Below are 24,744 nucleotides of genomic sequence, written 5' to 3'. Positions count from 1 at the left end.
CGGCCTATGTTCCTGAATGGGCAGGTTTGTAGTCCTTATGATTGCAAAGATGTCCTTGGAAGTGCGTGAGCAGGGCCTGCTGACATCTTATGCAGAAGGTCCCAGGTTCAACAGGTAGGGTTGGGAAGAGAAGCGCTCCCAGTCAGTGTTGACGGCCCTCAGCTGGGTGTATTCAGAACAGGCCAACCTCCTGTGTTCCTAATGTTGTGGAGGGCACACACCTCCTTTGAGCTCCTAATCCTCTTTAAATAAAAGAAAAAGGGGCAGGTACGGAGACGACATCGTAAGCCACAGAATATAGGTCAGTGAGGCAGCCGAGGCCTTCAGCTAAGTAAGAGCCTGTTTCTATGGGAACAGGCCGTAGACGCGGAGCCTGTCAGGCACTGCAAGCGACTTCATCAAGTGGGTGGGAGGGGGAGAACAAGGGGGGAACATGGACCTCCTAGCACCCTCCCTGCTGCTGAAGGAGTTCAGGCCTCCTTCACCTTCCCCAAAATTTCTGAGGTGCTCCATTTCCGGCTGACATAACCACTTGGTGGGGCAAGAAGGATGAGTAAGAGAGGATTTGAAAGCCAGTTTTTGGAGCCATGCTTGATCTCGCATGTTGGTTCCCATCCCTCATGTCTGCCAGCCTGTGTGGCCGTTTGCAGACCATAAACTCATAGAACTGTAGAGTTGGAAGGGATCCTGTGGACCATCTAGTCCAACCCCCAGCAATGCAGGAACTTCTGCTGACCCAAGGCTAGGAAAATCTGCTGCATACCCCTTCTCGAGCTCTTTAGAGGAAGGGCGAAATAATAAAAAAATGTAACTAATCATAATTCTTTGGGCTTGGGGACTCTTTAACAAAAAATAATAATTTCCACAGATATAATCCCTCTTGAGCTGCATTCTTAATTTTCTGTCTGGGGAAGAAGGCTAAGGTATGCGTGGGGTTAAATGCCGTCTAGATTATGGATATGATTGCTGCCCTATAATGTTAGGAGAGCAGCTGGAGCAGCTGGAATAGGCCGCCCCGCCCCCTTCACAATCCTCTTTGCACATCTGGGGGGCAGGCTTGGTGTCTACTCCAGCCGTATGTTTCCATGAGGACTAGGAAAGTGAAAATAAAATCAATAGCAGGCGCTGTAAAGCAGCTAGAAAATGACAGTGCTTCCCTTGCTGGCTAAAAATTGGAAAACACAGGAAGTGTCAACAGTGGAGGAATGGCAGATGAAGATGGTGGACTTTTGGGAGCTAGCTGACCTGACCGGAAGAGTCCGTGACCAGAAGGAGGAGTACCAGGAGGAATGGAAGAAATTTAAAGACTATTTAGCTAAATATGCTAAGATAATCTAAATAGAAATATTTGCAAGTACCAGATTGGCCTAGGATTTAAATATGTGATGTTATGGAATAAGATGTTTAAAGTTAAAACGAAAAGAAAGAAAGATGTTTATTGACTAAGTAAATTTTATGTGAAAATAGTTTTGGAAAACTGTTACAATGATATGCATTGAAACTCAGCTAGGGGAAGTCAAGGAAGTCACTCAACAATGTAAACAAAAGTGGAATTACTACACTTAAGACTTATGTTTGTTCGTTTATTTGTCTGTTTATAAATATGGAAAATCAGTTTAAAAAATTGGAAAAAAGAAAGAAAGAAAATGACAGCGCTTCCCATTGGGGCATCTGGTTGGCCAGTGTGAGAACTAGATGAGCCATTTGGCTTGATACAGCAGCCAGGCTCTTCTTAACCTTTTCCTTGCTTTTTCCTTGCTTTTAGATATAGCATTGTTTTCGAATTCTTTTTGTTGCATGATGCTTTTACTTTATTTCTTCAGTGGGAAGCGATTGGTAAGTGAACAGATTCTTTCTTTTTTTAACGGGAAGCAAATTCGTAAATGAGTAAAATTACCTTGCAGTGACGTCCGGAAATTCAAGGAGACCAAAAAACAGTTCGATAAGGTACGGGAAGACATGGAGATTGCCTTGGTCAAGAACGCACAAGCTCCGCGGCACAAGCCCCATGAGGTCGAAGAGGCCACTGGCACCTTGACAATCACCAGGAAATGCTTCCGACACTTAGCCCTCGACTACGTCTTACAGGTGAGGTCTTCCCCTAGACAGCCCTGCTAAGGCTGAAATTCTCCCAAGAAATAGCTCAGTCAGTAGAGCATGAGACTCTTCATCTTAGAGTCATGGGTTTGAGCCCCATGTTGGGTGAAAGATTCATGCATCTTAGCGGGTTGGACTAGATGACCCTAGGACCCCTGTCAATTCCATTCAATTATATTTTTCTAAATACCTGCTGTTAACTCTTTTATAGACACTTTTAATGTTGCGTTTTATAGTTTTGTGAGCAGCTTTGAGGTTTCTTTTATAAATTAAGCGGTGTGTAATTTTTTAAGAATAATAATAATCCAATTCTGAACGGACCCATTGAAATAAATGGATCTAAGTTAGCCATGGGCAGTATGGTGTAGTGGTTAGAATGTTGGATTAGGACCTGGGAGACCTTGAAGCTCACCTTGGCCCAGTCACTCGCTCTCAGCTTAACCTACCTCACAGGGTTATTGTGAGGATAAATGGGGGTCAATGTACATTGCCTGGAGGTCCTTAGTAAAGGTAAAGGGACCCCTGATCATTAGGTCCAGTCGTGACCGACTCTGGGGTTGCGGCGCTCATCTCGCTTTATTGGCCGAGAGAGCCGGCGTACAGCTTCCGGGTCATGTGGCCAGCATGACTAAGCCGCTTCTGGCGAACCAGAGCAGCACACGGAAACACAGTTTACCTTCCCGCTGGAGCGGTACCTATTTATCTACTTGCACTTTGACGTGCTTTCGAACTGCTAGGTTGGCAGGAGCTGGGCCTGAGCAACAGGAGCTCACCCCGTCACAGGGATTCGAACTGCCAACCTTCTGATTGGCAAGTCCTAGGCTCTGTGGTTTAACCCACAGCGTCACCCGTGTCCCTAGGAAAGGTAAACGTAATAAATGCCTCTACTCTGAGCAGGGATAGTGTTGGAGGAAACCCTCTGACCTGATATAAGGTAGCTTCTTGACGTGACATGTATTTGCAAGGACTGGACTGCTGCTCAACATCAAGCCTTTTCCTGCCAACCCACCCTCGGGAATTGTGGAATCGTTACTCTCCCGAGAAGCGATTTCCGGACCGATTTCTCCTCCCGCGTCGCTTGTAATGGCTTTGTGTTGTGCTACAAACTAGAGTCAAAGCTAATATTGATCCAAGCTGTTCCATTAGCTCCCCCCCCCTTCCCACCCTTTTATAGTGAAACCATCTGCTGACACCTTCTGTCTCATCCTGGGACAGCTAACGCTGTCATATCCTGTTGATCACCAGGGATGAGCACACAGGGCGGGGGGCGGAGAGATGAGGAAGAGAAGATGTTGAATAATAATAATAAATTATTTATATCCCGCCCTCCCCAGCTGTGAATTTTCACGAGGAAATCAACCAGATGTAAAAATGTGGGGAATTGAAGTTAGGAAATTGAGAGAAACCTAAATTGACAGATTTGCCCATTCCTAAGGACAAGGCAGTTTTTCCTTCTTGCTTCTCTAGGGCTTCTGGTTTTCGGAGGTATATTTCTACTGAACATGGTGGTTCCATTTTGTTATCACAGTTGATGGCTTCTGATAGATCTACCCACCATGAATTATCTAATCGTGTTGCTGTTTTTTAAAAAAGGTCACATGGAGGAAGTGCTGTTCAAACCTAATAATCCCATATGTAACCGTAATGGCAGGAGTGGAGATCATTTTTTCAGCCTGAGGGCCATGTTTCCTTCTGGGCAATCTCCCAAGGGCCATGTCCCAGTGCTGGGCAGGGCTAGAGGCAAAAGTGGGCGGAGCAAGGCCTGTAAATGTAAATATTACCTTTGTACAGTAGACTAGTTTCTAGAAACATCCTCCATCATCTTTGCAAGCAGGAGGCATTATTGGAATTCAGGGACACGGTCCAGTCAGGCTAAAACACTCAAGGCCAGGGGTCTGTGGTGAGGGGTTGTGGCTTGGGGAAAATTCTGAGGCCCAGATAGAGAGATCTGGAGGGCCACCATTTCGCCTCTGGGCCTGACAGGCTCCAAATCTTCTCTGGCTTGGTTTGCTATTCAGATAGGCCCTGAAATGGCCCTTCCTGCTACAAATTGGCCGCACACAAAACCTTTTGCCAAACTCAACCGTTGCGAAGCCGTTCTTCGTTTGCTTTCAAAAATCCACATTGTAGAAATTTTAGCAACAGGATGTGAAACTGGGAAATGTATATTTTTTGGCTACCAGGAGCAACCAGAAGTAGTATCTCAATTTTTCCACAAGGTGGCTCCGTGGTGCTGCAGTTTGCCAGCATTATAACTTTTTGAGAGCCAACTTCCCCTCTTGTTTCTGGTGTTCAGAAGATGAGTGCCATTGTTTAGGCTAGCTACTCTGGTTTTGCACTTCTGCAAAGACTGTGACCTGCCCCGTGTCACCCAGTGAGCTTCATGGCCATGTTGGGATTCGAACCCTGCTCTCCAAGCTCCTAGTCCAGCCCTCTAACCACTAGTGGCTCTTGCTTGTATTTTTGGAGGGCTCCCAGGGAGCAGGCTGGCTACTCTGTTGGCAACCCAGAAACCTTATCTCTCCCCCCCCCCCCTTCTTCTTTTGCTTATAGATCAATGTCCTCCAAGCCAAGAAGAAATTTGAAATCCTCGATGCGGTAAGAACTGTTCTGAGCTCCCCTTGCTGCCCCTGACTTCACCCAAACTGTGGGTAAATTGCAGCTCCCAGCATGCCTTGCAGAGGGACGCCATGTTTGCTAAGGAGGTTTCTGTGTGGGCAACTTTCTCCTGCCCATTAAGTTAAAATGTGTTGATCCATTAGGCTCTTCTTAGGTTGCATCCAACTGTGCTTTACTCAGAGTAAAAAGGTAAAGGTACCCCTGACCGTTAGGTCCAGTTGCGGGTGACTCTCTTTCGGTGCTCATCTCGCTTTACTGGCCGAGAGAGCTGGCGTTTGTCCGCAGACAGCTTCCGGGTCATGTGGCCAGCATGACTAAGCCGCTTCTGGCGAACCAGAGCAGCACACAGAAACGCCGTTTACCTTTCCGCTGGAGTGGTACCTACTCAGAGCAGACTTATTGAAATTAATAGGCATGTCTAAATTAGGCCCATTCATTTCAATGGGCTGAACTCTGGATAAGGCTTAGTTTGATCAAGCCCTTAATTATTTTGACATTAGCCAGTTGCCTCTGCTACACTCCTTTTGACGCCTGCTTAAAGCATTTTTGTTTAGGCAAGCCTAAACTGACAAGTAATATCTATAGTAATAATAATAATAATAATAATTTATTATTCACACTCTGCCCATCTGGCCGGGCCTCTCCAGCCACTCTGGGCGGCTTCCAACAGAATATTAAAAATGTTGGTGTGTAAAAATCTTTTTTTTACTATTAATTTTAATTACTATAAATGTTTTAAATCGTTCTAACTTGTTTTTACTTATAATTTTAATATTTTCTTGTGAAGCGCTTGGAGGTTTTATTGCAGTCGAACAGTATATACGTGTTGTTGTTTTTTTTTTTTTAAATCAAATAAATGCACTTAGATCAACAGGTGGCATCCACTCAGAGTAGACCCATAGACATGTTCTTCTTTTCTTCTCCAGATGCTGTCCTTCATGCAGGCTCAGTACACCTTTTTCCAGCAGGGCTACAGCCTTCTTCACGAACTGGACCCCTATATGAAGAAGCTGGCCACTGAGGTAAGAAGCAATAGGAAGGTAAGGAGCTTCAGAATGAGCCAGGGTATTGAGCCAGGGCAAAGTTCAGCCTTCAAATGCCCTGGCTTGTACTGAACTTGCTAACCATGGTTTCCTGGTAGTAGTAATTTATTATTTATTCCCCCTCCCATCTGGCTGTGTTTCCCCAGCCAATCTGGGCAGCTCCCAACAGATGATTAAAAACACGATAAAACATCAAACATTAAAAAACTTCCCTAAACAGGGCTGCCTTCAGATGTCTTATAAATGTCAGATAGTTGTTTATTTCTTTGACATCTGATGGGGGGGGGAAGTTCCACAGGGCGGGCGCCACTACCGAGAAGGCCCTTGGCCTGGTTCCCTGTAACCTGACTTCTCGCAGGGAGGGAACTGCCAGAAGGCCCTTGGAGCTGGACCTCAGTGTCCGGGCTGAACAATGGGGGTGGAGACGCTCCTTCAGGTATACAGGACCGAGGCTGTTTAGGCCTTTAACAGTCAGCACCAACACTTTGAATTGTGTTCAGAAACATACTGGGAGCCAATGTAGGTCTTTCAGGACCAGTGTTTTGGCGGCCACTCCCAGTCACCAGTCTAGCTGCTGCATTCTGGATGAATTGTAGTTTCCGGGTCACCTTCAAAGGTAGCTCCCATGTAGAGCGTGTTGCAGTAGTCCAGGCAGGAGATAACCAGAGCATGCACCACTCTGGCAAGACACTCGGGCAGGTAGGGTCTCAGCCTGCGTACCAGATGGAGCTGGTAGACAGCTGCCCTGGACACAGAATTGGGACAAAATGGGAAACATTGGCTTGCATCCAACTAAATCCTTCTTGGAGCAGACTTATAGAAGAAGAATGGACCTAAGTCAGCCATGTTCTTGAACAGCAATGGGTCTACTTTGAGTAAGGCCAGCATTGGCTACATCCATAGCTGTCAACTTTTCCCTTTTCTTGCGAGGAATCCTATTCGGAATAAAGGAATTTCCCTTTTAAAAAGGGAAAAGTTGACAGCTATGGCTACATCACTGTAAATTGGGAGGGGGGGGTGTAATGGCTGCTCCATCATTCTTTAGACCCATGGGTCCTCCCGGAAGGTGAAAGCAGGAGAAGAAACGACAGGGGGAAGGAGATACTTGAAACACAAAGGAACAACGACATAACCAGAACCCCTTTTCTAATAGGTCTATGCACCGTAGTTGCACAGTTGCTAGGAAACAACAGGCAAGGGGGAAAAAACATTTTATCTCCACCAAGACCCTCAGCGGTTTTCAAGTGGTCCTGGGGGTGTAGGGATGTGCTTGTGAGGGGAAGGCCTGGCAGCGACTGCCACAGGCCTGTCAATGCTTGCTTTAAGGCCTTCACCTCTGGGCCTCTGTGGCTACAAGCCCCTGTGGGGATCGTTCGTGCCCCTGACGTCAACTCTGGATAAGAGCCTCCCAGCTAATCCTCAGAGCTGTCGCAAAGCATCAGCGCACTAATCTCTCAGGTGCCCTCACGTGGCGGTTGTGCCCTGGCCAGCCCCTGCAAGGTTTCTGCGTCTCTCTTGACGTCTTCAGCCTTGCTCAGGAGGGCGGGAGTGGCTGGGGAGCGATGGAGCAAACTCGATTGCTTGGCTTTGATAGAATCGGGGCCGTTGGACCAAGCTACTCCACACCCCAAAAGAATCTAGGAAGCTTCCTTTATACAGAGCCAGTCCATGTCGGATTGGAAGCTGCCTAGTTCAAAATCTGACCATTGGTCCATCTAGCAGAGATTTCATGGGCACCTGCCATTTATGTTCTAGTTGAGATTCCTGCATTGCAGGGGGTTGGTCTAGGTGACTCTCTACAGTTCTAGGATTCCATGACTGGCAGTGCTATAAGCGTGGTTTAATTGTGCAGTGTGGATGTGACCTCAGAGTCAGATGAGAGGCATCCCTTGCCTTGCCTACCCAGCCTCCATTTAGGGACTTTAAAGTGAAGAGTGCAGTATTGTGCCAAGAGATTCTTAACATGAGTTTTTTACTTCGCCAGCAGAACCAGACATTCTTACTCTCCTCCCCCCCTTAGATGGGTTTTATTTTGTTTTAGATTTCACATTTGTGTCTGCTGGTTTGCATAGTTTTAAACCTGTTTACTGCCCGGTTATAGGGCAGTATATAAATACCGGGTGATATATACATTTAAAGCACTTTTATGCCACTTCAGTCATCATAGCTCATCCAAAGAAATCCTGGGAACTGATTTGATTGGTTTGATTTATTATATTGCTGTGCCGCTTTTCACTCTGCTGGATTCCAAAGTGGCTTACAAACAATCAGCAGCAACAGGAAGATAGAACATAATAGAATATCACAAATAAAGCATAAATCATATAGAATAATTAAAACAATTACAATCTATAAAACACGACTAAAAAATAAGCTAAACATCACAATTGAAGCAAAAGTCATATTGTATGATTAACAAATCAGTACTGCTCTTATAATCTATAAAACAACGACATTATCAATATAGCAACCAAAAGGAAAACTAAACACTGTTAGGTTTATACGCACAATTTTAAGTGTGCTATATCCTGCCCTTTTTTGCCAAAGGAGCCCAGAGCAGTTAGGAGACACCCCCAACTCACAGAGCTACAATTCCCAGCACCTTTAACAAGCTGCAGTTCCCAGGATTCTCTGGGAGAAACCATGACTATTTAAAGTGGTATATGAGTACTTTGACTAGATAGTGTGGATGTCACCTATAACTATTAAGTACACTTACTATACTTACAAGGTACAGAGGGTAAGTATAACAGGCTTACTCTTTACGTATGATTAACATGTTTGGAGAGCGAATGTGCTTTCGATCTTCCCTCATTTTAAGCCCTTGATGTAGGTAAGCCTAGAGAGGCATGAAGCAAGGGACAAAGGGGAAAACCTCACAACTGTGTGTCCCCCCCCCCCTTCTTGCTTGTAGCTGGACCAGTTGGTGATCGACTCTGCTGTGGAGAAGAGGGAAATGGAACACAAACATGCACTTATTCAGCAACGGGTGAGTCTTACCGGCCGTGAATGGTTGCTGGTGGCTCAAGGAAGCTTATGAAAGTAGGCAAAGGCAATGATGTCCCAGCCTTTTTCTCTGTCCCAGGATTTGACTAGGAGAGCCAGGCAGCAATCTGTTCTTCTGGCTAGTGTGCATGCGTCGGCTGTCACAGCGCATGTGCGCCAAGGCGTAAGACCGCAAGGCTTGCTAGATCAGACTCAAGGCCCATCCTGTCCAAGAGGCCAGATGCCTCTGGTAACTGTTATGAGAAAAAAATGAGCATTGGTCATGAGTCCCACAACACCAATGGGGTTTGGCTTGGATTGAGAGGAGAATGAAGCAGTCTGTGTGTCTGTCTGTGTCTGGGCATGTGTACAGTGGTACCTCAGGTTACATACGCTTCAGGTTACATACGCTTCAGGTTACATACGCTTCAGGTTACAGACTCCGCTAACACAGAAATTGTGCTTCAGGTTAAGAACTCTGCTTCAGGATGAGAACAGAAATCGTGCTCCGGCGGCGCGGCAGCAGCAGGAGGCCCCATTAGCTAAAGTGGTGCTTCAGGTTAAGAACAGTTTCAGGTTAAGTACAGACCTCCGAAACGAATTAAGTACTTAACCTGAGGTACCACTGTATCTGAAGCCTAAGATGGAGGAGTGGGGATCTCTCTCCACCCACACAAACTTCAGCTACATAGGAAGAGGGAGCAGAGATTCATTTTTTTAATTGCAATTTTATCCCGCTTACTCCTCCAAGGAGGTCAAGACTGGCCCAGGTTGAAATGCACATAGTTCTTCCTTGTTTAATCCCGTGAAGTAGTTTAACCCCGTGAAGTAGTTTAACCCCGTGAAGTAGTTTAACCCCGTGAAGTAGTTTAACCCCGTGAAGTAGTTTAGCGACTGGCCTAAGGTCACATCCAGTGAGCTTCATGGCCAAGTAGGGATTGGGTTCCTGGTCTCCCAGGTCATAATCTGGCACTCTAAATACTACACTACACTGCCAGCTCTTCACACTCCCTGATCTTCCTGCAGTGGAATCAGGGCTTTGATCAGCAGGAGGAGGAGGAGGAGGCAGAGCCGGAGGCTTTTTAAACCCCGTCATAATGAAGGACTTTAAAGGTAAAGGGACCCCTGACCATTAGGTCCATTCGTGGCCGACTCTGGGGTTGTGGCGCTCATCTCGCTTTATTGGCTGAGGGAGCCGGCGTACAGCTTCTGGGTCATGTGGCCAGCAGGACTAAGCCACTTCTGGTGAACCAGAGCAGCGCACGGAAATGCCGTTTACCTTCCCGCAGGAGCAGTACCTATTTATCTACTTGCACTTTGACGTGCTTTCAAACTGCTAGGTGGGCAGGAGCTGGGGCCGAGCAACAGGAGCTCACCCCGTCGTGGAGATTCAAACCGCTGACCTTCTGATCGGCAAGTCCTAGGCTCTGTGGTTTAACCCACAGCACCACCTGCGTCCTATTTTATTTATAATTCTGTCTGCAGAGCAGGGGCTAGTCCATTAGTGCTCCACCAACCTCACTCTACTCTCAGAACCCACTCAGCTGTAGGGTAGGGACAAGTGCTGTTGTTCTCAAGCCCTTTTTGTGGGCTTCCCATAGCCATCGGTTTGGACATCCTCCGAGAACAGGACGGTGCTTAGACTATGACCACATTTACATCATGCATTTAAAGCACTATGATGATGCTTTAAACATTCACGGCTTCCTCCAAAGAATTCTGGGACCTGTTGTTTGCTAAGGGTGCTGAGAGTTGCCAGGAGACTCTCTCCACTCTTATTCCCCTCCCATCATAGTTTAACAATCAATCCCTCTTTGCAGGGAACTCTGGAAACTGTAGCTCTCTATCAGCACCCTTAACAAACTACAGTTCCTATAATTCTTTGGGCAGAGGGGAAGCCATGACTTGTTAAAGTGGTGTCTCAGTGTGCTGTTGTGGATTGTACTTTTAGATGTGTTTGTGGGAGTGGGGCAGGGGGTTAATGTTATTGTTTTGTTTACTTATGCTGTGAGGGGGATGCGGGTGGCGCTGTGCGTAAAACCACAGTGCCTAGGACTTGCCGATCGTATGGTCGGCGGTTCGAATCTCCGCGGCGGGGTGAGCTCCCGTCTTTCGGTCCCAGCTCCTGCCCATCTAGCAGTTCAAAAGCACGTCAAGTGCAAGTAGATAAATAGGTACCGCTTTATAGCGGGAAGGTAAATGGCGTTCCGTGTGCTGCGCTGGTGCAGGCTCGCCAGAGCAGCGATGTCACACTGGCCATGTGACCCGGAAGTGTCTGCGGACGGCGCCGGCTCCCGGCCTCTAGAGTGAGATGAGTGCACAACCCTAGAGTCTGGCAAGACTGGCCCGTACGGGCAGGGGTACCTTTACCTTTACCTTTACTTATGCTGTGAAGCTCCCCGAGATCTTTGGGTGAAGGGTGGTATACAAATTTAATAAGTAAGTGAGTAAGTAAATAGGGGCTCAAAGTCTGGGAAAGAAAAGAAACCCCCAAAACAACTGGGAACGCGAGGAAAGTGAGTCACTTATATCCTAGAGCTCTCCCCTCTTCCCCTCCTGACAGTCCCTTACGCTGACTCTTTGGGGTGCTGTGATCTCTTGTGACAAGCAGAAGACGGAACATGGCATTTCAACCTGGTCCAGACTTAAGAAAGGGGGAAGGAGGGGGAAGAAGCCGCAAGACTGCAGCCCTTTCCCCATCTGCTGGCTGATGCAGGAGAAGCCGGGGGCCATCTGGCAAGGATGAGAGGAGGAGGAGGGTGGGGAAGCCAGCTGGACAGATGTGCGGGATGGAGAGAAGGGAGTCCGTTCTCCAGCGCTGGCTGCGATCTGTGGGAAACTAGATCCAGCCTTCCCCTCACATCCCCCAAGGCAAAGAAGCAGAGGTTTAAAAAGGATATTTAGGCTGTGTGCGCACCATACGTTTAAAGCACATTTAAAGCAAATAATAATAATAATAATAATAATAATAATAATAATAATAATAATAATAATAATAATAATAATAGAATCTTGGGAGCTGTAGTTTGTTAAGGGGGATAGATGGGAATGGCACTATTGCAAATCACTTCTCATTTAAAGCTGTTCCCTTTGAGCCAGAAACAATGGCAAACATAGCTCAGTTGATTGGGCATAAGACTCTTAATCTCAGGGTTGTGGATTCCAGTTGGGCAAAAGTTTCCTGCATTGCAGAGGGTTGGCCTGAATGACCCTTGTGGCCCCTTTCAACTCTACAATTCTATGATTCCTCTCGAGTTCTGTGGGGTTTATTTCTCACGATAAGTATCCACAGGATTGCAACTTCCATTGATTCAGGAGGGTAATGTTAAATTGCTGTGGATCAGTTTTGGTTTCTGGGTCTCTAGGTTAGGAAGGTCCTAGATACTTAATTACACCCATTGGCCTATTCAGACCAAGAGTGTCTTATCTGATTGGCTCTTCCGTGTCTTGGGTAAATTCTCTGCCAGCTCAGTTTGCTGAGATTGCCAGTGAATGTTGTACCTCCCCAACCCCCTTGTCAAAATACGCCAAAGCGCACCGCTTCCATAACCTGAAAATGTGGCTGCAAATTTGGCGGTCTTATGCCAGGCCTGGTTGTTGCTCACAGAATTCCACCTACAGAGAATCTGACCTTGCATTTTGAAAAGAAAGGAAAAAAGAGAGCAAGTTTCTAGTTCTTATGACTGCACAGCTAAAATTTGGCAGCGCATGGGGGAAATTTGCTGAAAAGCAGCTCAAAGCTATAACAGTTGCTGCAAAAAATTGCCAGGAATAGGGAGGAGGGCTGCAATGCACAGCTCATCTATGTGGTTGTGCACCCGGGATAAGTTTTGCAGAAATAGTTATTGTGGCATAACAGTTTTTTACAAATGCTTCATCTGTTTGCTGCATGCATGTCGCAGAATTTGGATGGGGTTAGTTGCAGAATTCCATTGTTATTATTAGCACAGTCCTGAGTCTTGGAGTTCCACTGGTGTCTGGATTCAGAAACTGCATCTAGCAGCCTTAGATGTTTTTATGAATAAACTCCAATCAAGTAACACTGTTTCTTTCCTCTTCTTTTTCTTCCCTCCTTCTCCACCAATTTCTAACATGCCCTCCCAGACTCTTCTGCAGGTGAGTACCAGCCTACGTGTTCCCTGATTGTTTGTACACTTGTGAAACTTGCTCTAGATCACTTGGCCTTTTGTTCTATCCTGCTCACACTGTTAACATTGGCAGGGGAGGGATTGGATTATGACCGTGCAGGGAAATATGAATGGGGCTGTTTCCATCTGGTGTGGCGCTCAGCCAAGGATTAATTTTCCTTAGAACTGTTGGGTTGGTTGACAAGGGTGTCTCTGAACATGTGCAGAGCATTCTCCCCAAGTCACTTGTTGCTGCGTCCAAGTTCCCAGACACTGTCTCATTAGCAGGAAGAGTGCTTCTGTGTCCAACAGTCTTTTTTGGGTCCAGATGGTTTTGAAAAGAGGTGCAATTAGACTCTGGGCTTTGTGGTCTTTTCGAAGGGGGATCTATCCTGTTAGATAGTCTTTTTTTTTTTTTTTTAAGTTACTTCAAAATGTGGTGGGACATTGCTTCTGCATTTGAGGACTCTCCTCCTTCTGCACAGTGGGCTCTGGACTTCTGTCTCAAAGTTAGTGCCACTAGGTTTTAACCTCGGAACCTAGACCAACTGCATTCTATGTAAAGACTGGAAAGCAACTCAGTTAATTTACACTTCCTGAAAGGATACACAGACCAAAATGCATCTGTCCTTTGAAATCTACAGTCCCCCCCCCCTCATTTTTTTACAACGCAGTTCTCCAAACAAACAAAAAAAATGGGCTGGATGCTCAGGGGCCATGCTAATCTTCTCTGTAGCGTTCCAATTTTAGTATATGTGCTGCCGAAGCGAGCACGCGACTAACTTACGTTTTACAAGTATGCTTTACTCAGAGCACACCCATTGAAATGAATGAACCTTAGTCAGGTCCGCTGATTTCATTGGGTCCGCTCTGAGTAGGACTAACATTGGATGCAGCACTGTGTGAAGACATGTGTCTATAACTGCACAAACATGCATATAACTGGTGGAAAATAACATAAAATGCAAGTTGCATTATGCAAAATTGCAAAAACGTGTAGATTTAGGGAAATTGTGTAAAGAAATGTTTGTCCTACTCAGAGTAGACCCATAGAAGTTAACAGGCATTATTATTATCTGTTATTGATGAAATTAATTTATTAATTGCCTTCTAAAGCACCATCTCTTAAGTGATTGATCCATAGACACGACTAAAAGTGGGATATCATTTAAAGAGTCAGACTAGGACCTGGGAGACCAGAGTTCAAATCACTGGATGTGACCTTGAGCCAGTCAGAATCTTTTAGCCTTACCTACCTCACAGGGTTGTTGTGGGAGTTCAATGAGGGGAAAGGTTAGGATATAAATGCAAATAAATGAACAAATAGAAAACGTGGGTCCATTGATTTCAGCAGGTGTACTTTAAGCAGAACGGTAGCTAGATATAACCCAGCTAAACTAAAATGCTGGTGGATTTTCAGGAGGGCTTTCAAAGAAAAATCACGGAAATGTGGGGAGCTGCAGTTAACACTGGACAACCGAGAAATTGAAAGACACTGAAATGGACAGATCTTGTCTTCTGCCTGTGCAGCTGTTATCTTGGTCAGGACATCCCCCTCCTACGTCTCTGCGTGTAACCATGTTTACAAGTGCCAAAAGGGGCACTTAGGCCCAAATCCGGATCACAGAGAAAGCCGGCCGCAGATGGCACGGGATTCATTGACAAATCCACTGTCATCCACTTACTCCAGTGAACTGGTGTTCCTGAGCAAGCAGGTGGCGCGGGGAGAGGAGGAGGCACAGAGCCCAGGGGGTTCATGGTTTGACAGCAATGCCTCCTGAAGGGAACATGGTGTGCTCTGAGAGTTAAGAGCGGGACATAATTTGAAATCCCCTGGCAAGTGGGCCCAGGGAATTGATGCATCGTGCAGATGCTACCAGGTTGACCTAATTAATCTGATGTAGCAAGGGAGGAAGCAGGAGGGACAGGCACCGTGGCATAGTGAAGAGCATGGTGCCCACCTTGCTGACACCTTGCCCTTTGTAATCTGACCTGCTGGTGCAGTGTGGGCACAGTGGAGGGAATGTGATACCGGTTCTGCCACTGCATCCACACCGTGCCACCCTCTCTGTCACTACCTCTTGGTTAGGGACAGTCACCTCTTCATTGGAAAGCCACCCCCTCTGACCACTACTTCGTCTTTAGGTGTGGCAGCTCTCACTTTAAGGCTCAACCTGTTGAATTCCTGCCAGCCACACACACCCATTGAAGGAGTGAGAGGCCTGATTTTCCCAAATGGAACCCTAAACCAAAACCTTGGCTGCAATCCTGTATCCCCTTATCCTGGGAGTTTGCCCATAAAGCGCACAGAGACCGCGGGTATAAGGCAGTACAGTGGTACCTCGGGTTACAGACGCTTCAGGTTACATACACTTCAGGTTACAGACCCCGCTAACCCAGAAATAGTACCTCGGGTTAAGAACTTTGCTTCAGGATGAGAACAGAAACCGTGCTCCAGCGGCGCAGCAGCAGCAGCAGGCCCCATTAACTAAAGTGGTGCTTCAGGTTAAGAACAGTTTCAGGTTGAGAACGGACCTCCGGAACGAATTACCGTATTTTTCGCCCTATAGGACACACTTTTCCCCCTCCAAAAATGAAGGGGAAATGTGTGTGCGTCCTATGGGGCGAATGCAGGCTTCAGGAAGCTATCCGCTAGCCGTGGGAGACCCAGCTCTCCCAGGGCTAGCGGAGAGCTTGGCGGCACCCAGAAGCTTGGGGCGCGCTGAGCTCAGCACGCCCCAAGCTTCGGGCTTAGCGCAGCGCACCTGGGGAAAAATAATTTCCCCCCCTTTATTTCGCCCCCCAAAAAACTAGGTGCGTCCTATGGGCCGGTGCGTCCTATGGGGCGAAAAATACGGTAAGTACTTAACCCAAGGTACCACTGTATACAAATTCAACAACAACAGCAATAAAAATAACAATTCTAAATCAGGTGTGGCAACCTGTGGCCCTCCAGATGTTGCTGAGTTAAACTACAGCTGCCATGCTAGCTGGGGCTGGTGGGAGTTGTAGTTCAGCAACACCCCTGATCTGAGCAAACATGCATGCCATTGTATCATAAGTTAAATAGACAGCGAACTTTTGATGGGAGTTGGTCCCGAATCTGCAATAAACAGGACATCTGGGAGAGGCCTTTTCATTGTGCAAATAGAGTTTGCCAGTATGCCTATCAGCAAAATAGCGATGGTTTTGTAGGAGCCCAGTTATTCTTTCCCTTTTGGCAGGGGTTGTCCCCAACACCCCCCCTTGCTCCGTCCTTCCCTTCCTTTTCTCAGGGGGTTCCCTTTTGTACATATTCCCTGGACAGCCATCATTCCGAGATGCTTTTGTCCTCTCGCTAACCGCTGTCTTCCAGATTGCGTGCTGCAGCTCCTTTGCACCTCGGAGGAGGAGTTCCCCTTTTTGGCTGATTTACGCCCTGTAGGAAAACAAGCCCCGCTTAAACAGAAGCCAAACCAACTTGAGCCTCCCTCTTGCAAAAAGAATAAAATCCTTGTGTGAGAGCGAGCAAAGGCTGGCGGGGGCAGGCGCTTGGATTTTATGGCCTTCGGCTAACTTTCCTGACAGCTGGGGGACGCTGAGGGCGGGGCGAGGGGGAAAAGCAGATCATTCACCAAAATTCAATGGCTGCTAGCCACGAGGGCTGCGTTTGTGGAGACAGAGTGCCTCTGAAGCCCAGTTGCTGGCAATCACGTTGGCCGGGGGGGGGGGGGAATTGCTGTTGCACTCAATGAGGCATCTGGTTGGCCACTGTAAGAACAGGATGCTGGGCAAGATGGGCCGTTGGCCTGATCCAGCAGGCTCTTCTTATGCTCTTCTTAGCCATTCTCTCCTTTTTAAGAAGGGGAGAGGCAAATTAATGGAGGATAAGGCCGTAAGGGACGCGGGTGGCGCTGTGGGTTAAACCACAGAGCCTAGGATTTGCCGATCAGAAGGTCGGCGGTTCAAATCCCCACGACGGGGTGAGCTCCCGTTGCTCAGTCCCTGCTCCTGCCAACCTAGCAGTTCAAAAGCACGTCAAAGTGCAAGTAGATAAATAGCTACCGCTCCGGCGGGAAGGTAAACGGTGTTTCCGTGCGCTGCTCTGGTTCACCAGAAGCAGCTTAGTCATGCTGGCCACATGACCCGGAAGCTGCACACTGGCTCCCTTGGCCAGTAAAGCGAGATGAGCGCCGCAACCCCAGAGTCGTTCACGACTGGACCTAATGGTCAGGGGTCCCTTTACCTTTAAGGCTGTAAGCAGGCACCAGCCACAGCGGCTATTGTTACAAAAGTTGTGTGCCACCCCCACTCCCTGCAAGATTCCTGCAGGTTCCAGGAGATCGCCCGGGGTCTCTGTCTCTTTGGAGAATTGAGACACAGCAGAAAAATATCGTAGCTTTAACCAATATAGTTTATTCACCTATTTACACCTTTAGTCTGCATGAAAGGTGTCAAGATCTTGCAGCATGGTCATTTCAAGAGGGGCTCGCCCCTTACGGCATCTCTCCCAGCCAGACTTCAGCCAGCCTGCCCAAGATGGATCCCAGTCTTCCTTCCTCCCCCTTCTTCCCAGACCACCTTGCTAAAAACAACAACAACAAACCTCTCTTTAACTGACACCTCACACCCAGTTACCCTGGCAACCTACCAAACCCCCAGTCTCTGTTCACACCTGAAGGCAAGGGGGGAGGACAGCATTGCCAATGACCCTCAGTGGCCTGTGTTGTTTCTTTACGGCCCCAGCTTGGCATGGCAGTTTTGCATTGGCTAGCTCAGAAATTCCTATGCAGCTTGCATTTCTCCCAAATACAGTGGTACCTTGGTTTACGAACTTAATCCGTTCTGGAAATCGGTTCTTAAACCAAAGTGTTCTCAAACCAAGGCGTGCTTTCCCATAGCAGCGGGGGACTCAATTTACAAATGGAACACACTCAACAGGAAGCCAAACATGTTCTGCTTCCAAGGCAAAGTTCACAAACCAAAACACCTACTTCCGGGTTTGCATCGTTCTTAATCCAAGTTGTTCATAAACTAAGCTGTTCTTAAACCAAGGTACCACTGTAATCAAAATCCTACCATTTATTCATTTCTAATTTGGGTCCCTCCCAAAAAATCTCGTTAACACCTTGCTCTACCTCCACTGTCGGAGGCAATATGTAGGGAGGGTGCTGTCTCCTGTCTCCTGTCTTTTCCACTGTGGGAGCAGGATGTTGGTCTAGAGTGGGGTCTCCGGCCTGATCCTGCTGGGCTCTATTTACGTTCCTATAAGCACAGGAAAGTGGGGGAGGCATGTGGCTGCTGGAAGGCTGACTGGAATAGAACGTGTGCCTCAGGTTGGATGGCTTCTCCATCCCAACTGCAGAGCATGGATAGGCAACCTGCAACCCTCCGGATTTTGCTGGAGTACAACCCCCATTATCTGGTGCTTGCTCCGAGGTTGCCAACCCCATGTGGCAGAGCGTGGGAATTAGGACCTTTTCTTCTTTCTCCCATCAGGCGTCTTGTGGTCGTCCTGGCATCTAGAATTCCAAAATAGACTGCCTCTGAACCTGGAGGTTCTGCTTAGCTACTGCAGTTAAATGTGGACATTTGGCCCAATATGGCAAAGCTGCTGTTACGGTCTTACAAAGGATTAAGTGTATCCATGACGGATCAGAGGGCGGGAGGCTAAGCAATTTGTTGGTGGAGGGAGAGAGGGCAGGGAGTGCTGACGCCGGAACACTGGTATCAAATGCCTATTTTTTATTTAGTTATAATATTAGGTTTCTTACCTGCCTGTTGCCATAAGAACTTGCAGTGGTGACAGCAATTAAATATTAAATTATAAAAGGAAACGGGAAGGCACCCAGGTGATGGAAAAAATATATATTTGCATATTAAAACTCCAGTCTTTACTGGAAGGGGTTCTGTGATCCGTCCACCGTCCGTCCCCCCCATGTCATTTGATGGGTGGCGCATTCCGCTACAGGGGCCTGGTCCTCTTCCAGGACTTCTGGGATGGTTGGAGAGCTGCCTGGCTCGTGAATGCGTGGGAACAAGGAGGGAGTATCTGTGTGCCGGGGCAGCGCCCGTCAGGTTGATTTAGGAGGGAGGCTTTGAAAATAAATAACTTAACCGGGCTGGCCATATGGCGCGTTGCTTTATCGTCCTCCTCCGACAGGGTGCAGGCAGAGCTTTGGCTTGGCCAAGGAGGGGGTCCCTGTCTCCGCAGGTGGCATCCCACCAATGGGTTTGCTGTGGGTGGATGGGGGCTGGGGGGCTGGTGGAGAACAGGGTGGGACAGGAGGGAAGGCAATATTGGTAGGAAGTGGCTTTCCGTAGAAGCTTGGCTAGTCCCTCCAGAGTGGGGTCAAAGGCCACACGGTGGAGTTTCCCCCCTCCCTGTCAAACCCCACTGCATCTTCTCTGCACCCCCTCCATCTCCAGGCGACAGCTGTATGATAATTAGCCCTTGTGCTAAGCTGATCGGCTGTGAAAGGGAAGCCACTATCCTTAGGGTGGGAGGGAGGGAGGGAAGAGGAGGAGGGATGGAGCAGGTGGTCCACAGGCTGGAGACAGAGAACCCTGCGGTCCGGGCCCTAGCAGAGCGAAACGGGAGTGGGAGGGGTTAAAAAAGCAGTGTGTGTGTATGTGTATGTGTGTGTGTGTGTGTTGGCAGTGAGGGGAGCAGAGCATCTCTCCGATCTCGAGGTGTGCCGTACAACACTGCCACTCTGGAGAGTGTCCTGAAAAGAGATTCGTGCGCACAGCCGAAACGACGGGGTCATGAAGATTTTCGGCAGACTTGAGTACCTTCTGGTAAGGGAATGTTTTTCCGGAACTCCAGAGATGCAGCCGGGCTTTGGGATGCAACTGCATGCCCTTCCCTTTGTTGCGAGGGTTAGGGCGCCGGAGGGCTGTAAGAGGAGGAGGGGAGGGGGTTGGCAACACCTTCAGCTTTTAGGACCCTTCTATAGCTTGGCTTAATGGGGATGGCGAACCCCTGAGCCTCCTTTAATCCCTCCTCGTCCACTCCGCGTTCTCCTCTCGACTGCTGCTGCCGCCCCACACTTTCTTCTCCCTAAATCTGGAGCATCCCTGTGCAACTGATGTAGCTCTCCTATTCGGATTTTCAGAGCACAGGGAAACTATGGACTTAGAGAGCGTGGGACAGCAGCAGTGGAAAGATAACGGGGGAGCATTAACGGGGCTCACGATCCACATTAACCTGGGTATCGGCGGGCCCTTAGTTATGTAACAAAACCAAGTTGGGTGTTTGTAGTTCTGCAGCTTTGTATAGAATCTACATAGTCTGAGTTCGGGATCCACCCTTTTAAATCTTCCATTGTCCAGGAACGACAGATCTGGATGTTGCTGCAATTGACTCTCTCTTTGTGTGTGTTTTTGTAACTTGATGCTATAATATTCCTTTGGGGCTTTGGAAGCGGATGTGGCAAATGCGCAGTATTCGGATGCGAAACATAGGGAGCCGTGTTATACTAGGTTAGACTATTCATCCAGTATTGCCTGCTCTGACTGGCAGAGGCTCTCCGGAGCTCTGCAGCAGAGAAGGGCCTTCCCCATCGCCTGCTAATTTAATTTGATATATCCCACCTCTCCACCAAGGAGCTCAAAGTGGTATATATCCTTCTCCCCATTTCATCCCCATTTCACCTGTGAGGTAGGTTAGGATGAGAATGAGAAACTAGCTGAGTGGGGATTTGAACCCTGGTCTCCCAGGTCCTAGTCCAGCACTCTAACCATTGTGTCACACTGACTGAGATCCTTTAACAGGATGTGCTGAAGAATGAACTTGCCTTTTCCATCACCTGCTGTCTTTTAGCTGGAGAGGTTGGGGATCGAGCCTGGCACTCTCAGCATGCAGAGCACATGCTGTGCTTATGAATTATGGCCTGTCCTTTAAAGCAGATCCACACCATATATGTAAAGAACATCCAACACACAGGGAATGCATAACCCATTTTGCTTCTGCTCAAGCGCATGACTACCTCCAAAGAAACCTGGGGACTTTCATTTGTTAAAGGTGCTTGGAAATTGTAGTTCCACAAGGGAAAACTCCAGTTCCTATTATTCTTTTTTTTGGGGGGGGGGAGTGTCACATGTTTTCAATGTGCATTGGACAGGTTTCAAACTTGTGGTGTAGATCTGCTCTTAATGTGGAAGGTCCTTGCCATTGAAACTGGCAAAGATTCCAGGCTTGTGAACCCAACATACATATTCTGTATACAGGCACAAAATCGGGTGTGCCAAATCAGTGTGTAAGCTTTTTGAATTCCTCAGAATTCTTTGTCAGGCTAAATGGCAAACACTATGTATGTTTCGTGTGTGTGTGTGTGTGTGTGTGAGAGAGAGAGAGAGAGAGCGAGAGAGGCCAGGGAGTTTGCATTTAGTCTTCAGCTGGAACATGGAAAATGATAGCAGGCATTCTTTACCAGTATGGTGTAGTAGTGAAGAAGAGTTTGGATTTGATATCCTGCTTTATCACTACCCGAAGGAGTCTCAAAGCGGCTAACAATCTCCTTTTCCCTTCTTCCCCCACAACAAACACTGTGAGGTGAGTGAGGCTGAGAGACTTCAAAGAAGTGTGACTAGCCCAAGGCCACCCAGCAGCTGCATGTGGAGGAGCAGGGAATCGAACCCGGTTCACCAGATTACGAGTCCACTGCTCTTAACCACTACACCACACTAGTGAGAGCACCTAGGACCTGGTAGACCAGGGACCAAATCCCAGCTCAGCCATGAAGCTCACCAGTTGACTTTCGGTCTCCTAGCCTACCTCGCAGGGTTGTTGTGAATTTAAAATGGAGAGGAAAGAGAGAGCTGTGTATCACACCCTTTTGCTCCTTGGAGGAAGTGGGATGTAAATGGAATGAAGAGAAGCAAAACAAAACAAAACAAAGGAGGACCTGTTAGATGCTATGCTGATTTCAGGTTGCACCTTGTCCTGCTGGGAAGAAGAAGCTTACAAGGGTGACCCCCCCTCTCCAACTTACAAGGGTGAACCCCCCCTCCCCAACATACTTGAAAACCTTTTTCAAAATCCAGCCGTTACCCAGGTCTGTCTCCACCCTTAGGCAAAACTCACTGGTCCCTTGACAGATGGGGAAGCAGGAGGGAAGGGAAATGGAACCGTTTGTAGATTAACAAACCTGGAGATTAAATTTCGGGTGGGTGTCCCCATCTGCTTCCCCCTCTTGCATCAGGTTTTTTTGACTGTAAGCTCCTTCAGACAGAGATCTGTCTTTTGATCATTGCACACTGAAGAAGAAGAGTTTGATGAAGAAGAAGGTATTGGGTCTATGAAAGACCTCAGAGAGTGTAAGTTTCTAAGCAGGACCAAACCAGTATTCTGATTCGGCATAAGGTGGCTTCGTGTGCTGTGAGTTGGTGGGCGAGATTCTTAAGAATCCTTAATTTTTGCAAGATTTTGTTTCTTTCTTTAATTGGATGAGTAGCATTTCCTACAAAATGTCTCTGGCTGCAGCCTTGGGGGGATGCAGGGAGGTGGGCTCTCTCCCACGATGACAAATGTGTGATTGGTTGGAGTTTTTTAAAAACAAAAACAGGTTCTGTCTGTTTTCTGATCACACGTTTACACCAAACACATTCTCGCTGATGTGGGCGTTGATTTTTGTGCTGCAAAGGTGATGCAAATGGGGGGGGGGAGGTGGAAGAGCGCTTTTTATTTTTAAAAGGTGTGATGAAAACACTCAGACAGCACCAAGCTACATGGAGTGTTTCGCCAGATTGGTCTGCAAGGAGCTCTTTTTTCAGATAACGCGACTGAGCGAGGCATGTGGATAGTGTGTGTGTGTGTGTGTGTGTGTGTGTGTGATTGATCATTCCTCAAGGGAAAGAAACAAAAGCACAATGGATTATGTCATCCCTGCTTGGTCCATGTGGCTGAACAAGCAGGCATGTGGAAAAGCCTGTGTGCACGTGTGTCTCTCTGTGTGTGTCTGTAGGATGGCTGGCTTTTGCAGAAATAACTCTGCTGTACCAATGGGATTGTATTTCTGTGCACATATTCATGTGATCCGAGAGAAAGAGTGTGAATGCCCAGAAGTAACTTTATAGAATAGAAAGCCTCTAGGAAAGCTGGAAGCAATTCATTCTGATCCAGAATAATAAAATTGGAAGGGATCCTTAAGAGTCACATAGTCCAAACCCCTGGTATTCAGGAATCACAGCTGAAGATGCCCCTTTCTCCTAGAGGTTTATTTATTTGTAATTACATTTCTATCTCACCCTTCCTTCCAAAAGGAACCTAGGGTATGCAAACAATCAGTGGCTTTCAATGGTCACACGCGAGTGTTTTTCCCCTTCTTTATCACCTAATACATACCCTGTTTGTTTGGACTCGTGGGTTTACAATAGAAGAGGTGAGCTGAGTTGGGAAGCTTCAGGTTGAAGTCACTCAGGTGCAGCCAAGTAGGTCAGGTCAACGTCAGGCTGGCTGGAAGTATTGCCAGGTGGGTTGAGTGAGGCTGGGGCAAGCTGGATTGCTACTGGCTTAGTGAAATTAGATTCCAGTAAGCAGCGGCCAGCACCATGGATAGCTCCGAGTGCCTTCTGCTAGCTGAGCCAGAGAAAGATGTTGTCTCAGCAAAGGGCTGGAGTTTGCTTGGGAAAAGACGGCCTGGCTTGGCTCTCCAATGTGGCTTCCACCTTGGGAGAGTGATTTGTGATCTCTACAGTGATACTGCATTCATTTGCTCCTGCTTGGCTGTGGAGCAAGGGAAGCTACAGGCAGTCCTCTCTAGAGTCTGAGCGTGATGGGAGAGTTGTCTTCTGAAGCAGGAAGGGTGTAGAAGGGGTGAGCTGAATCTTCTGCCTCGAGTAGAGTGAGCTGTGGTATATTTGGAACAACAGCAGTCCTGAGTGCAGGATTCTTTTGCAATTACAGATTCTGGGAACCGAGCGAGGGACCTTCTGTGTTGTGTCAGTGAGCAGCAGCCTTTCCCTAAGCCAGGGTTGTGGAACCTGTGGCACTGCTGATGAATGTTACACATGTAGAAGTTGTGTGTGTGTGTGTGTGTGTGTGTGCGCGCGCACACACACACACACACACATATACATGGTTGTAACCAGCTAAGTTCTACTCAGAGTATATTCGTTAACTTCAGGGGGGTCTACTCTTAGCACGGCTAGCATTGAATACAACCTATAGTGAGTTTCATTTAAAATTGTATGCCGAGATGTACAATTTAAAGCAAGACACATCAGTTGTCCAAATGAACCAGAATAAGAACAACTCAGTTGGATAGTTCAGGGTAGAAGGTGTGTAGCTTCAATAAAATAATGGCAGATGTTTTCAGTGTAGATGCAGCAGCAATATGTGACAGATCACATGTCAGAGAAGGATTGTGATATTCCTCAATCTCAGGATCGCACTGTTCAAGCACAAAATTTGGCACTTGGTCCAATTTTCAGTACCCCGAGAATATCAGCTCTCCTTAAAATCAAAACTCAAGGTGCTAGTCCTTATGGATGTAAAGGGAACTGTGAATGCCTAAGGGCAATGCCTGATGAAATTTTGCATCTTCCACCCGTATCCTGAAATTTTATAGTCCATGATCCTGTCAGTTTTATAAGTTGTGCCTGCAAGGGATTGCTCAGTTGGTTAGACTGTGGTGCTGATAATGCCAAGGTTGTGGTTTCAATCCCTTTATGGGACTATATGCACTATATGATCCTCAGGGACCCGTCCAACTCTACAGCTCTATGATTCCATGAGAGAGAGGGGGAGAGAGCTATACAGAATGGAGGGATCCAGTATGCACTCTGCAACTGGCCTCCAGAAGACCTAAAGACTACAGATTGCCCCTCTCTCCTCTTAGCTTGTCTTTATGCTTCATGCAACAGAAAAAAAGAGGAAAAACCCCCAGCCA

The 24,744-nt window shown here is 47.4% G+C and overlaps 1 protein-coding gene across 3 annotated transcripts in view; it reads left to right on the top strand.

The window, feature by feature from the left end:
* ACAP3 (ArfGAP with coiled-coil, ankyrin repeat and PH domains 3) overlaps positions 1–24,744 on the top strand; it is a 146,136-nt gene that overhangs the window by 77,109 nt on the left and 44,283 nt on the right. For 2 of the 3 annotated variants that reach the window (XM_083453837.1, XM_083453838.1), the window contains exons 6-10: positions 1,905–2,088; positions 4,651–4,695; positions 5,643–5,738; positions 8,674–8,748; positions 12,849–12,860. In XM_083453837.1, the coding sequence (XP_083309963.1) occupies positions 1,905–2,088; positions 4,651–4,695; positions 5,643–5,738; positions 8,674–8,748; positions 12,849–12,860 (412 nt within the window). The remainder of the gene's footprint in view (positions 1–1,904; positions 2,089–4,650; positions 4,696–5,642; positions 5,739–8,673; positions 8,749–12,848; positions 12,861–24,744) is intronic. The other variant, XM_083453839.1, reaches the window with a different exon arrangement.

This window comes from Podarcis tiliguerta (genome assembly GCF_965153285.1).
Source record: "Podarcis tiliguerta genome assembly, chromosome: 8".
Classification (NCBI taxonomy): Eukaryota; Metazoa; Chordata; class Lepidosauria; order Squamata; family Lacertidae; genus Podarcis; species Podarcis tiliguerta.
The sequence above is the reverse complement of the archived record's forward strand: the minus strand, read 5'-3'. Positions and strand labels throughout refer to the sequence as shown.